The sequence below is a fragment of the Cervus elaphus genome, chromosome 30, assembly GCF_910594005.1.
Source record: "Cervus elaphus chromosome 30, mCerEla1.1, whole genome shotgun sequence".
Taxonomy (NCBI): domain Eukaryota; kingdom Metazoa; phylum Chordata; class Mammalia; order Artiodactyla; family Cervidae; genus Cervus; species Cervus elaphus.
Genome location: NC_057844.1, coordinates 32550419 through 32564237, shown reverse-complemented (window position 1 = coordinate 32564237; position 13819 = coordinate 32550419). Strand labels below are relative to the sequence as shown.

The window sequence follows — 13819 nt, the reverse complement described above, 5'->3', positions numbered from 1 at the left end:
TGTTTTATGTCCCACACAGCCCAGTGTCAATCCCATCATGTATGCTGCTTTTTGAATACAATTAAATTGGAAGTCTACAAACATTAAAATCATGTGGAAGAAAAGTGGCAATGATTTGAATAAAACAATGAAATAAGACATAAGGACTTCAATTTATTTGTTCAATAATTAGACAGTTCAATTGAACAGGATTAAGAACTCTGATAAAGGATTAATTTTTAATTTTGGTAGCCAAAATTCCAATCTGAGGGGTAAAGGGGGCATGGGGTAAAATATATACCAGACTTACTTTATCAGTAAAACAAAGTGATAACCAACAGAGCCTTTGAAAGCTTTATTAAAGCCAAGTAGACACCTGTTTATAGTCCAGTTGGTAAAGAAACTGCCTGCAATGCAGGAGACTCAGGTTCGATCCCTGGGTCGGAAAGATCCCCTAGAGAAGGAAATGGCAAACCACTCCAGCAATCTTGCCTGGAGAATCCCATGGACAAAGGAGCCTGGCAGGCTACAGTCCATGGGGTTGCAAGAGTCAGACACTACTTAGCTACTAAACCACCACCACCAGACACCTGTTTTACATAAGATACAGGTCCTCATAGTTTGTTTATAAACATTTTTTTACAATGCCCCCTATTATATACTTTAGGGAAATTTGCTATTTAAAAGAACTCTAAGATTACTCTTTCAATAGAGAAAACAAAACCTAATTTGTTTACATAAAAGTGGCATGCTTTTTAAGTGGACACATGACAGTTCATGCTTATACACATAGATAAGCACGTAAATACACGATATACGTAATTCCTATAGTATAGTTAGGCATATATATTGTGTGTAGGTAAAGTTTTAGTTGCCTATCGCCTATTTTCTGCACTTGTTTCTAATTCTTTCGCCTTCCCAGTCCAATTTTGAGAAACAAAATTCTCCCACAAAATTACTTTGATGAGGGACCCTGATTATCAGAAAAAATAGAAGGAGACCTCAAGGGTGGGGAAATTAAGGTGTAAACTGTGCTTGGCCCTCTCCACCCACAACACTTCTGCTCCTCTTCTCATCTCTTATCGGGTCTGGAGTTTTACTAATAAGAGGACAAATTGACAATACAGGTGTCATCAGTTTAGCTCTGAACAAGGCAATACCCCTACAGAAACCTTTCTTCCCAACTATACCCTACAACCATCACAGTAAAAGGGGAGAAAAAGGGAATCATGCAAATAAATTACAGCAGCTGGCACTAAAATAACTGAATCATAATGACCATAAATTCTGTTATAGTTCCGGTATCTTCTATAAGAACACAGAGTACTTTAAGCGGCTTGGCTGGCTCAAACGCCTCTTTTGTTTTCCCTCTGACCAATGACTGTTCCAAAGATTTCAGTATGTCTGTGGGCCAAGACAGATCAAAGTCAATGGATCCAGTTCATTTACTCATGCATACATTAGTATCTTTGGTTCTGGGACCTGGGGACTCTACTTCAGTGAGCAAATCAGGATCCCTGCTCTTACGAAGTGTGCATTCTGAGGACAGAGCCTACATATCTGCCTCTTTAAAAACACACTGACTGGATGCTTCTATCACTGTCACCATAATGAACATCACCAACATTTGCTTCTTAAAAAATTCCTAACAACTTCTCATCAGTGAATACACAAAACAGCCGTTTCTTCTAACTTGACTGACCAAAAAACTTATGTAACCACATATTTTTCCAGTTTTGTACTTTCTGAGGAAGAGAGACATATGACAGGAAAGCTGAAGGGGACTGAGTTTGTCAATCTCCCAGGTCCCTTAACAGAATCATTTTAGGCCTGACTAAGTCTTCTACAACTGTACCTGTATATACAAGATATACACAGATATGTATTTAAAATATGCTTATATACATCTATTTTTAGAACCAACATTACTTCCTAAGTAAATCTATTAGATGAGACCTCTGATTTCTTCTAGAAATCTTGGATTTTTATATAGGAAGGTAGGCCTAAAGAGAACTTTAGCCCCAGGAGAAATTAAATGGCTCTGCATAATAAAATTTAAAAGTACCAGGATTTTGAGGGGAGCAATCAAAAAGGAGACAAAGAGGCAGGGGAGGAGGGCAAAGGGCCCACCAGGTTACAGGAGCCTTGACTTCCCTTGGGATGGTGACCAAAACGCATTTTAAGGCTAGAGACGCCCAGCATGTGACAGCAACACTCCTGGCACTGCAATCATGTCAACTTCCCCACTCCTGCCTACCCCCTGCAAATCTCCCGTAAAGCTGACCGCATCCACAAAGGCTTTATGTGAGCTCTTGATCTTTTTATCATCCATTCTTTCCTATCTCTGGCCTGACACATCTAACAATGGCATCAGAGACTCAACCACCTATGTGCTCCTCAATGGGTTGGTCCCAAACCATCTTCCTTTCCCCAGGCCTACCACGGACTGTTCTTAACTGTTCCTTCTCGTAACTTCTAGCACTCCACTAGCTCTTTAATGTCATAACCCCTTCAGGAACAACCAATATTTATTGAGCACTTGTAATGTGCTAGGTACTCTGCCAAGGGCATTAATGCGTAATTTCATTTGATCCTCAAACCCCACTAGACAGGTATACTTCATTTTCTAAATGTTAGCAAACCAAAGTTCAGTGAGGACAGTAGTGCTCAGAATAAGTGATGGAATTCAACCCCGTTCTGACTCCACAGCCAGCTTAACCAGTATACTCCAATGCCCCCAAGTCAAAAACCCTCCGAACCACCCCTCTCTCATTAATCATTCGCAGTCACCTATCTGGTTGGACCAATTATACCTCCTGGATGCCACATCATCTCTACTTCCACTGCCTTCACAGAGAACAAAAAACAGCATCTACCAAATCCTTCCTATGTGCCAAGCACTATTCTAAGTAACATACATGTTTTTCAAGCTTTATCCCCCAAATCCTATGAAGTGAAGACCCTAAAGAAGAAAGAGATTACGTAATGAGTGACAGAGCCAGATCCAAACCCAGACAATGTGAATTGAGAAGTGCTGAGCACTTAAACCCTCCAGGATTTAAGAGGCCCTGCGCCGTCTCCCTACCTCCCATCTGGACCCCCACCAACCTTCAGCCTGCCGCAGACATCCTTATGGAAGGCAAATGTTATCATGACATTCTCCTGCTTAAACTTGGCAGCTCCATATCGCTGACTGGATCAAGTCCAAATTTCTTAATTTGGCATACAAAATCCTTTATGTTCCTGTTCAACTCAGTTCAATAAATATTTGAGTGCCCACTGTAAGCAAGGCCAAGTGCTAAGTGCTCCGAAATGAATAACACATCCCAGGCCCTGACCACGACTCCAACCGCAGACACCATGTTCTTCAGCCAGAGTAACCAGATGCGGCTTTCATAAAGCAAAGCCCTACATGCTAGTCCCTTCGCAGAGAATGAAAATCCCCCAGCCACCTGAAGAGTAAGTGCAGGTGTGAGGCCTTCCCTAACAAACTCCAGGCAGAAATTCTCCCTCTTTTAAGGTCCCTCAGCACCCGCTCAAATCGCTTTCAGGTGGCTGGTCGAAGAGAGGCATACATCGGCTTCCAAACAGCACTGTGAGCCAGTTCAGGGCAAGAGCTGACCCTTGCCAAGCATGTCCGATTTGCAAAAGACACTCATCTGCTGAATGAATAAATAATGGAAAAAGTATAACCTGATGAAAAAAGGAGAGGAACAAGACACAGAATTAGGAATGCTAACACACAGGTGGGCCACATTAAAAGCAGCAGCAGTTATTTTGCCTGGGTTACAAACTGGCCTACATTTTTACTCCTACGGGAAAACTCACGTGCAGGACTGGGACAAGCTAAAAGGGCACAACTTTTGTTATTCTTGACTCCAGAAAGCTCGGACAGGCCAGAAAGGATACAAGATCAAAGTCCATTGTCTAAAGGGGTGAGGAGATGGGAATCAAATCTATCCAAGTAAACAATATTGATCTACTGGGATGAACTCACCAGGGCTACGTCACAGTATGGTGCAAGGAAGAGAGAAAAAAAAAAATCAAAATCTGTCCTGAGACCAATTTAGAAATTAGTATGACTGCGGCCAGAATGTGAAATTTTAAAAGCGAAGACAGTTGCAATAAACCGAAGCTCACAACTGTTTCCCCCTCCTGAATCGCCACTGCTTTTCGCTCAACTTCATTTCTGTAATTTAAAAAGCAACCATCTACCAGAGTTAAGCCCAGGCATGAGCGTACTGTAGCTCCTGGCATATACTGAACGTCCTGATTCATAACCGTAAATGCACACAGAAACCTCCGAAGAAACGCTACATCTAAGCCGCAAGTCCTTCGTCTAGATCTGGGCATGAGGTTCTGAAAAGCGAGTGAGGTCCTTCCTGAACGGTGCTTTGTGTACGGCTGCTTCCAAGTCAAGGGCCGTGTTTTGAAATTACTCCCTTCGAGGGTGTCTCTCTCCCACCCTCTCCAGCCTCCAGGGAAAGGTGAGAATTCGCGGGCAACAGGCTGGGACGGAGCGTACGACCTCGCCCCGCTCCTTTCAAACGGGGACAAGACCGGGTAAGGCAGCCAGTGGCTCTCTCACCCACGGCCACAGACACTCAGGGGACAAAAATCTCACCCCACCTCTCCCCTCCCTAAAACCGGAGCAAACGACGCAAAAAGCTCGGCCACCCGGCGGCCGGGACCCCCCAGACTGTCAGAGCCGAGGCCGCCCGCCCCCGCCGGCGCCCGGCAACCCCGCGCCCTCCTCCCCGGACCCCGTGTCCCCACAGCCCGGCCGGGCCAGGAGAGCGCGAAGGACGCCTCGGCCGCCCGCCTCCGCCGCCTCCCGGGCGCCGCGACGCCCCACACCCCACACGCCGCCCGCACCTGAGGCGCGGCCGGACCGCGAGCGGGCGCCGAGCGCGCCGGGCAGGGCAAAGTTACTCACCGGGTGAGCCCGGCTCCCGCGCCTCAGCCGAGCGTCGGCTCCGCTTCCGCGGCCCCGCTGAGGGAGCGCGGGGGCCAGCCGGCCTCCGCTCCGCCGGGACCTGCCGCCGCCGCCGCCGCAGATTTCCTGGCAAGGAGCAAACTCTAGTCAAGACTTCGCTCCTCAACCGCCCCTGCTGCCTTCCCGCGGGCGAACGCCAGGGCCGAGCCACGCAAGCCGACACGCACCCTGGCCAATTGGCAGCAGCACAGGGCGTGGAGGGGGCGGGCCAGAGGGCGGCTCCGCCTATCCGAGAGCGCGAGGGGCGGGCCGGGCCCGGGCCGACACTTCGCGTTAGAGTGAGCCCGCTCAGCCCCCCCGCCGCGCGCCCTCCCTTCCCCCCCACCCCCCAGCCGTCCCCTCCGCGGTCAGCCTTGAAGCCCCCGGCGTGGGGCCAGTGCCGCCTCTGCGCTCTCTGACGACCGCGCGAGGACAGGGGAACAGCTGGGGGAGGCGGGGAACATCTAGGGGGTCGGGGGTAGGGTAAGGAGAACAGGTGGCGCCGAAAAGCTGGGCTGTGGGCGTGTCAGGCGAGAGGACAGCAGGGGTCGGGGTGGGGGGAAGGGACGCGAGCTGGCGGGGGTGAGGGGGGGACAGGAAGGGAGGGGGGGGTTGGTAAAGAACACCTGAGGGGTAGAGGCGCGGAGAGCAAGTCTGGGTAGTGAAAGGCTGCCGAGGCGGGGGCACGAGCACCTGGGAACGAAGGTGAGAGGGAGGTTCCGCGGGGAGGAGGTTGAAGAGGCCAAAAGGGTGAAGAGGAAAGGACGTGTCCACAGCCAGGCAGGACGTACTCCAGGTAGAGAAAAAAGATCCCAGGAAGGAAAAGATGGGGATGCGAGACGGGGACGGTTTACATCCAAACTCGCTCATCCTCACCCCCACTCCCGCCCCCCCCCCCGCAAAAATAAACAAACGCTTGTCCTTTGACCTAGTTGAGCTGTGAAACCACTCAAGATCGCGGATGAGACAAATACCGTCTTACACGTGCATATTGTTCTGTTGTGAAATTCATCAAAATGTATCGATCAACTATAGCTGTCCATTGTCCCCGGAAAGGCCTCCCGGGGCGGTCCAGCCTGGGATTAATCCCGTCCCCCACGGGGCCAGGATCTTCCCCAGTGGCTCAGATGGTGAAGAATCCGCCTGCAATGCAGGAGATCTGGGTTCGATCCCTGGGTCGGGAAGATTCCCCGGAGAAGAGTATAGCAATACTCCATTCCAGTATTCTTGCCTGGAGAACCCCATGGACAGAGGAGCCTGGCGGGCTACAGTTCGTGGGGTGCAAAAAGCCGGACATGACTGAAGCGACTGACACTGCTACACTGCCAGAGGGCTGGCCCCAGAGGAAAAAGGATCTGGGGGAGTCAGGTAAGGCCCCGCCCCTTCTGCCATCACCTGCGGGATGGGGGGAGGTGCCAAGGGCCGAGCTCTGGCGCCCACAGGCAGGTCTCGGCCTCGGGGCGGGGCAGGAGCCCGGCTCCACCTGTCTGCCACCGCCGGCTCGGCGGGCGGGCTCACTTAGGAGCTCAGGTGAGCGGCTCAGGCTCGGCTACCGCCCTCCTCGCGCCGGGGGCGGGGCCGGGGCGGGGGCCATGGGCGGAGCCTCCACTACCCGCCCAGCGGCCGGGCCCTGCCGCGCCGCTGCGGCTCCTCCCCCCTCCTTCCGTCCGCACTCCTTCCGTCGGTCCTTCCTTCTTTCCTTCCTGCCTGCCTGCCTGCCTGCCTGCCGCGCCAGCACGTTTCGAGGCATGGGGCAGAGCCTCCGGCCCGCCCGCGCCACCTGAGGATCCCGGAAGCCGCCCCCGCCATGGAAGAGGACCAGGAGCTGGAGAGGTAACGGCCGAGGGGGAGCGGGGATGGGAGGAGCGGGCCGCGCCGGGCCCCGGAGCCGGCGGCCGGCCGAGGCCGAGGCCTCCGCGGCCCGGACTGGCAGCGAGGGCCTGACCAGGAGGACGGGCGAGGAGGGGGCGCGGTGGGCGCGCCAGGGCGGGGAACGGGGCCCCGAATTGGGAAGGGGTGCGGGGGAGCTGGATTGCTTGAGTGGAGACGCTCAGTACACTAGATACCAAGGAGGGAAGACGGATTGTGAGGGCGGAGTTCAGTCCCCAACGGCCCATCCCCATTAGGAACAGCCAGAGTCAGTAAAAGATAACGTGCACCCGGCCACCGTTCCCCGAGTGATGATGGGCTTGGCCTGTGAGCCAGGCCCAGGCCACTCCTCTGGGCCGAGCGCTAATTGGTCCTCTGTGTGCGCCGAGTGCTCTTTTTTCCCCCGTGCTTGAAGACTCTTCTCAGACTTTCTAGTTTCCGTACCTCCTGTAAACGGAAACCATAGTTGGAAAACTGCACGTTGATGAACTTTAGTTTCTATTTTTTAATCATCTGCGTTTCCCTCATGCCTTTCAACTCCCCTTTTCATCCTTTAACAGGACCCACCCTATTCTAATCCTGCCCCTTTTCTTGTGACTCTACCAAAAGAATATTTTAGCAAACTTTTTGTTGAAGGACACTTCCCTTGGTCACCATGTGGACGGCCAAATGGAGTAGGAAACGGCCAAATGGAGTAGGGAGAAACTGGAGGCAGTAAATTATTTAGTGGTAGAATAGGTGGAGGCAGGAGAAGATAATAATAAGGGCTAATGCTAATAGTTCTGTGTAATTGGAGTGCATTAGAACAGTAACCTGTTGCAATTGTGATAGATTTAAAAAAAAAAAAAAGCTAGTTTCAAAACCGTACTCAGTATGATCTCATTTTTATAAAAACTATGTGTGTAGAAAAATGTCTGGAGTGAAGACCTCAATGGCTGAAGGCGAGAGGAAGACAGCCCTGGAGATGGTCCAGGCGGCTGGGACAGATAGACACTGTGTGACATTTGTGTTGCACGAGGAGGACCATACCCTAGGAAATTCTCTCCGGTACATGATCATGAAGAACCCGGAAGTGGAATTCTGTGGTTACACTACAACCCATCCTTCAGAGAGCAAAATTAACTTGCGCATACAGACCCGAGGTGCCCTCCCCGCGGTCGAGCCCTTTCAGAGAGGCCTGACTGAGCTCATGAATGTCTGCCAGCATGTGCTTGACAAGTTCGAGGCCAGCATAAAGGAATATAAAGATCAAAAGGCCAGCAGAAACGAAGCCACATTCTAGTCCCTCACACACCATACAGGGAGAACTGACGTCTAGGATATTCTGTATGTGCTCTTGGCGAAACCCAGAAGTAAAAGATTGTGGTGACAGCACAATGTGACCTGCAGAAGGGCCTGCTTCTAGCTCATAACTCATCTTAGCTGTTGGAGTCCCTGCAAGAAACTGTATTCTGCTAATAAATTCCCTCTTACACTTAAACTGATTTGAGTGGTTTCTGTTCCTTTGTTCTGGAGGTGGACTCTTAGGATTTTGTGGGTTTTTTCCCTTTTAATTGAACCAAGATTGAAAGTGAGGAAACAGATAACCAGGCACCTAGAGAAAGACCTTGATGGAGGGAATTAAAAGGGATGTGCATGCACTCCTGTGACTAGAGGAGAGGGAAAGATTATGTAGAGCAGTGGTCCCAACCTTTTGGGTACCAGGGACTGATTTTGTGGGAGACAAATTTTTCCATGGACTGGGGGTGGGAAGGATGGTCTGATGATGATTCGAAAACATTGCATTTATTGTGTACTTTATTTCTAATCTAATGCTGCTGCTAATCTGATGGAAGGTACCTGCCTGAGGCGGGGAGGTTCAAGACCCCATGCCATAGAGCATGACCCCACATAGGCTATGGATGATTTAGAAAAGAAAGGTGGGAGTGAGGGGAAGACTTGGCCTCTTCCTAGATATTTTTTAGTAATTTATGAGAATTGCATCCTTTGCTATGATTGGCAGATTGTGCAAGGGACGAAAATAATTTGAGAGAATTCTGGTTTCACGTGAGAGAAGTTAAGTGGTCTTGGGCTTCATCTTTATGGTAGTGTTAAGAGGACAGATTGCAGTTTAGTGCTGTAATTTCAGGACCCTAATACAGGAGGAGACAGCTGGGATGACCAGATAACATTTTCAATCCTTAGGTAGGTATCTCAGTACAGCACAAGGTTCCATGAAAAGAAACAGTATTTGAGAGAAAGTAAAAACATGAGGAAAATTCAATGTGCAGAAAATGATTTTTGGGGAAACCTAAAATACTGGTGAATCACACTTAACAGCTGCCCTTCAACCTTGTGTCTTATACCTTGTGTTTTCAACCTTGTATCATACCTGTCCTACCCCAATTTGACTGATAATTCACCCTACATATCTGTCAACCTCAGAACCTGGGCCCAGCCCCACCCTAGTTGAGAGGGGAATCTGCTTTAGGTATGGAAGTCAGAGAGGATCTCCCAGAGATTACAGGAAGATAAGGAGCTGGCCATGCAAAAAAGAAAAGCATTCTGGGGGAGTAGTACTTGCAGAAGTCCTGACGCAGAACACCAGTGGTCTGAGGAATCAAAGGCCTTGAAAAGAGATCTGCATGTCTAGAGCAGGGCAAGCAGGGAGGACAAAGGCCTGTGAGAGGCTCCAGGGAAAGAGCTCTGGGGCAGGGTCTTTGGAAAGTACAAGGGGGAAGGCATCTGTGTATCTGATGACAGTGTGGCAGAATGGACTGTGGAGAGGCCAAGGTAGAAGCAGGCAAACTGTAAGAGCTGGAAGGGCCATAAGCTAGTGATGGAGACACGACTGGATTTGAGATATGTTTGAGAGCCAAATGGTACAGAATTGGTAGACCTCAGGAAGTGGCTGTAGAAGATGAGGAAAGAGAAGGATGATTTCCACCTAGATTTGGGGCTAAATTTACTGAAATGGGAAGCTTAGAGGGGAAAATTCGTTGGGAGGTGGAGTGATGGAAAACTTGGGTTGTGGGGAGGGGATTGGTTGGGAGGTGGAGAATCAGAAGTTCCATGTTGAATGAGGTAGTCAGTAGATATGAGTTGAAGGCCATCAAAGAGATTCAAGTAGAGATCAACTTTGTTAGTTCTTGCCACAAAGATGAGGTAAATGCATAAAAACTGGAGTGATGAAGAGAGTCCAAGCCAAGCCTTGGGCAAGCTCAGTATTTAAAGGTTGGTAGAAGAGCAACCAGTGAGTTGGTGGGGAAGCCTGTAGAAAGTCAAGTTGTGGAAGACAGTGCTTTCAGAGAGGAGAGTGATGAATGAGTCACTTGAGGACAAAAAAAATGTTGGCTGAAATTAACAGGGAAGTCACTGGGCAGCTGGCAGCATTAGTTTAGTGCCTACAAAGGCTAAATATTAACCCTGGTACAGAAGAATGGCTTCGTTTCGGTTTTCCAATAAAGAAAATACACTGTGGGACGTTAGAGGCTAAATTTAAGTGGGAGCAGGAGTGGGTGGGGAAAGATCAAAAGTTCCGGGGCAAGGACAGGGAACATTCTCCTAGGGTAACAGACAGTAAGAGACAGTTAACAGAAAGCCAATGTCAGCATAAGGAACACAGCACTTGAAGACGCAGGGAAGTCCTAAAGGGATCAGTGGGAAATGATCAAACACTCATTTGCCTCTTCTAAAGTTCTGCCTATGAGTAGTTCAGTGGGGACCGCGAACAGGGTAACTTAAATGAAGTTTAATGCCTACGAGCCAAGACCTGTCAGGAGTGAAGGCCAGATTTAATTAGTGGACACAGCAGTGCAGAATGGTGACAGTAGACTGAAGTAATCGGTAACAGTACCTGTGGGGGATGCACCCATTGGTGGCCACCCGCCACATCTCGTGGCCTCTTTGCTCCTAAAAGGGCTCATCATCACTCATGATTTGGCATGGAGTCTTGAATCTGTTTGTTGTATAGTCGCTTCAGTCATGTCTGACTCTTTGCAACCCCATGACTATAGCCCACCAGGCTCCTCTGTCCATGGGGTTTCCCAGGCAAGAATACTGGAGAGGATTTCCTCCTCCAGGGGATCTTCCTGACCCAGGGATCAAACCTGTGTCTTCTGTGTTGGCAGGCAGATTCTTTTACCACTGAGCCACCAGGAAAACTGAAGTGAAAGTGAAAGTTGCTCAGTTGTGTCTGACTCTGCGACCCCATGGACACAGTCCATGGAATTCTCCAGGCCAGAATACTAGAGTGGGTAGCCTTGTCCTTCTCCAGGGGATCTTCCCAACTCAGGGATCAAACCTAGGTCTTCTGCATTGCAGGTGGATTCTTTACCAGCTGAGCCACCAGGCAAGCCCAGCCCTAAACACAGGTTCTTACAAAAACACCTTCACAAGGCAGGTGTGTGAAAGGAAAAAACAGGGCAGGGCAGGCAGGATAACCAAGAGTCCTGGAGACCAGAGAAGAATCTTTGCAAAAAGTTTGTCAGAACCTAAGGGAAGGCAGAATTGGTCTATGAGAAAGTGAGGGAGATTGATATGAATCATATATTTACTTAGATAAACTGAAAAACCTTACTCAGTATTTCTGATTTACTAACAGCAATAATATCAATGGTTCAAGCTCAGAAATTCTGTTCAGCTATAAAATATCTAGGCCTTTTAAAGAGGCAATTATTAAATAAAATGATTATATGCTAAAGGCTTTTTTAATATACAACAACTTGAGTACTTGCCTAGCACTTCCCACTTTCAAAGCACTTTATAAACTACTTATAAATTGCATACAGTTGCAACATCTAAGTGTTCTAATTGGTCATTATAACGCATAGGTGCGTATAGAACCTCTGTGGAGGTGAAAAGGTGTCTACCTAGAAAGTGGTCCAATCAGTGTCATTCTGAACCAGTGTCTCACATTTTTAGAAATAATGAAAGCACACCAAGTTCTGTGGCCACCATTCCCCACCCTTCTTTTTGTTTCCCTTAAACATGTTAAAACTATAGATAGTCTCCAGATCACTAGACAAAAGTCATCTTTTCTGATAAGCAAAATTTAGAACCAGAGACAACGTTTGTACTAGCCCTCAAACTAGGCTTCCAGGCAATTTGCCCAAATCCACCAGTCTGCTTGCAAGTACTTATGACCCCAGATCCAGCCCTTCTGTGCTCAGATTCTTAATGCTGGTTTTTCTTTTGCCATCTGAAAGTATATAACCCAGGTGGTGGTAGTGGTAAAGAACCTGCCTGTCAATGCAGGAGACATAAGAGATGCAGGTTCAATCCCTGGGTCAGGAAAATTTCCCTGAAAGGGCATGGCAACCCACTCCAATATTCTTGCCTGGAGAATCCCATGGGCAGAGGAGCATGGTGAGCTACAGCCCATGGGGTTGCAGAATCGGACAGGACTGAGCAAGTAAACAACAACAGCAAACATCTACCTAGTAGTGGCATCAGTCCTGAGAAATGGTGGAGATAAGAGAATATGAATCTGTCCTCTAAAGCCCCCTGATTTTGAAGAGGACAGACAAGAGCCATACACATGAAAAAGGTAGCTAGCTGCATTTACAATGAAGTGCCCTAATGTGCAGTGTAGGGCATTACCTGCTGAACACAGAATGGAACTGGTGAGGGACACTCTTGTAGCAGAGATGGTTCCATGCGCACCCACTCTGCCAGCCACTGCCCTGGGCCCTGGAGAAATTAAGCCACACAGGCAGTGTGCCTTCCAATAACTCATGGAGCACTGAAGCAGGCAAACCTGTGAAAGAATTAGTGCTCCAAGATAGTGTTTCCTTTTTCCCAGTGTAAAGAAGCCATTACAGATTCTCAAGCTAGGGAATGCCCATGCAGGATGGACAAGTGGGAGGAAATGTGGGAAGACAGCATGGGTCAGTGGGTATTTGTACCAGTCCAGGTGTAAGGTAAGGAGGGTACCATTGTAGGCGTGGAGGTAAAAAGATGGATACCAGAAAGCTGCTGGAAAAAATGTGGAGCCAGAGTCCTCCAGGGGAGCAGGTGAGAGAGGCTGTATACGGCCCCTGTCCTTCAGCCCAGCGTTTTGCTACCTCTCCATCCCAACCAAAACCAGCATGGCGGGATTCATGAGCTCCTCTCCTCACCTGTCCTCGCTGACAAGGGTCCACCCTTAACCTCCTTCCCTGCCTGTCAGAAGAACTGCCTTTAACAAGGTCGAGACTCCAGGGCTACAGATGTGGACACTGAGGGTGGGGGAGAGGAAATCGGGCAGTGAGCTGACCAGCCCCTGCTGCCCTCTGCCCATACCACATGGCTCTCCTCAAAGGGAGCATCCCCATTCATCCATCCATTTGTTCGTTTGGCAAAATGAGCACAGTTTAGACGCAGGCATGGTTTAGGTACCAGACAGACAGCAGGGAACAAGCTGCCCCACGTATGGTCTGTTTTCTGATGGCAGAAGTAGAAAATAAAGAACTAGTGCATGCATAAATGTATAATGTAATTAAGGTAGTGATGTAAATGGGAAGCAAAGGAATCATGGGCTTGGAGAAGAAGGCCCTGAGAGTCTGAATATCCAAGAAAGGCTTTTCTGAGGAGGTGACCTGAGCAGAGAAAAGGAGAGACCAAGGAAAAAGGAGAATACACTCGGAATTTCCTGGACGATAAACTTAAGTTATTCAGCCAAGAAAACAAAATGATGAACCTTTTCAAAGGAATAAACTTTCAGCATTGGATGTGTGTGTAGTTTTTATTAGTACCCAAACTCATATCATTTATCTTTAATCTGTATATTAATTACTAATAATGATAGTAAAGAATTTGAGTTACTGTATAGGGCAGTAGGATATGGTGGAAGTTTGGGATCTGCTGATAGGTGTATGTGTATTAGGAGAGTTGACCTTAATTTCGGTTTGGGCATTTTTGAGAGAAGCATATCTTTCTTAGAAGCAGAAGTGGACATGCTTGGAATCCTGCACCCCTTTTCAGGCTAAATAACTGAGTTAAGAGCTCACACTGTTGGAATCACGCTGCCTGAGTCTT

General features: G+C 48.6%; 3 protein-coding genes across 3 annotated transcripts in view; 2 read left to right on the top strand and 1 right to left on the bottom strand.

The window, feature by feature from the left end:
* LNX2 (ligand of numb-protein X 2) overlaps positions 1-5045 on the bottom strand; it is an 89178-nt gene extending 84133 nt beyond the window's left edge. Inside the window, exon 1 of the mRNA XM_043891891.1 lies at positions 4916-5045. The gene's annotated coding sequence lies outside the window, so the exon portion shown is untranslated. The remainder of the gene's footprint in view (positions 1-4915) is intronic.
* Positions 5046-6654: 1609 nt separating this feature from the next.
* Positions 6655-8307, top strand: LOC122686817 (DNA-directed RNA polymerases I and III subunit RPAC2). The gene is made up of 2 exons (XM_043892101.1): positions 6655-6787; positions 7730-8307. Exons 1-2 carry the CDS (start codon positions 6762-6764, stop codon positions 8103-8105), a joined length of 402 nt encoding a protein of 133 aa, XP_043748036.1. The 5' UTR covers positions 6655-6761; the 3' UTR covers positions 8106-8307.
* LOC122686818 (protein POLR1D-like) overlaps positions 6661-13819 on the top strand; it is a 32786-nt gene continuing 25627 nt past the window's right edge. Inside the window, exon 1 of the mRNA XM_043892102.1 lies at positions 6661-6787. Within this exon, the coding sequence (XP_043748037.1) occupies positions 6762-6787 (26 nt within the window). The 5' untranslated portion in view covers positions 6661-6761. The remainder of the gene's footprint in view (positions 6788-13819) is intronic.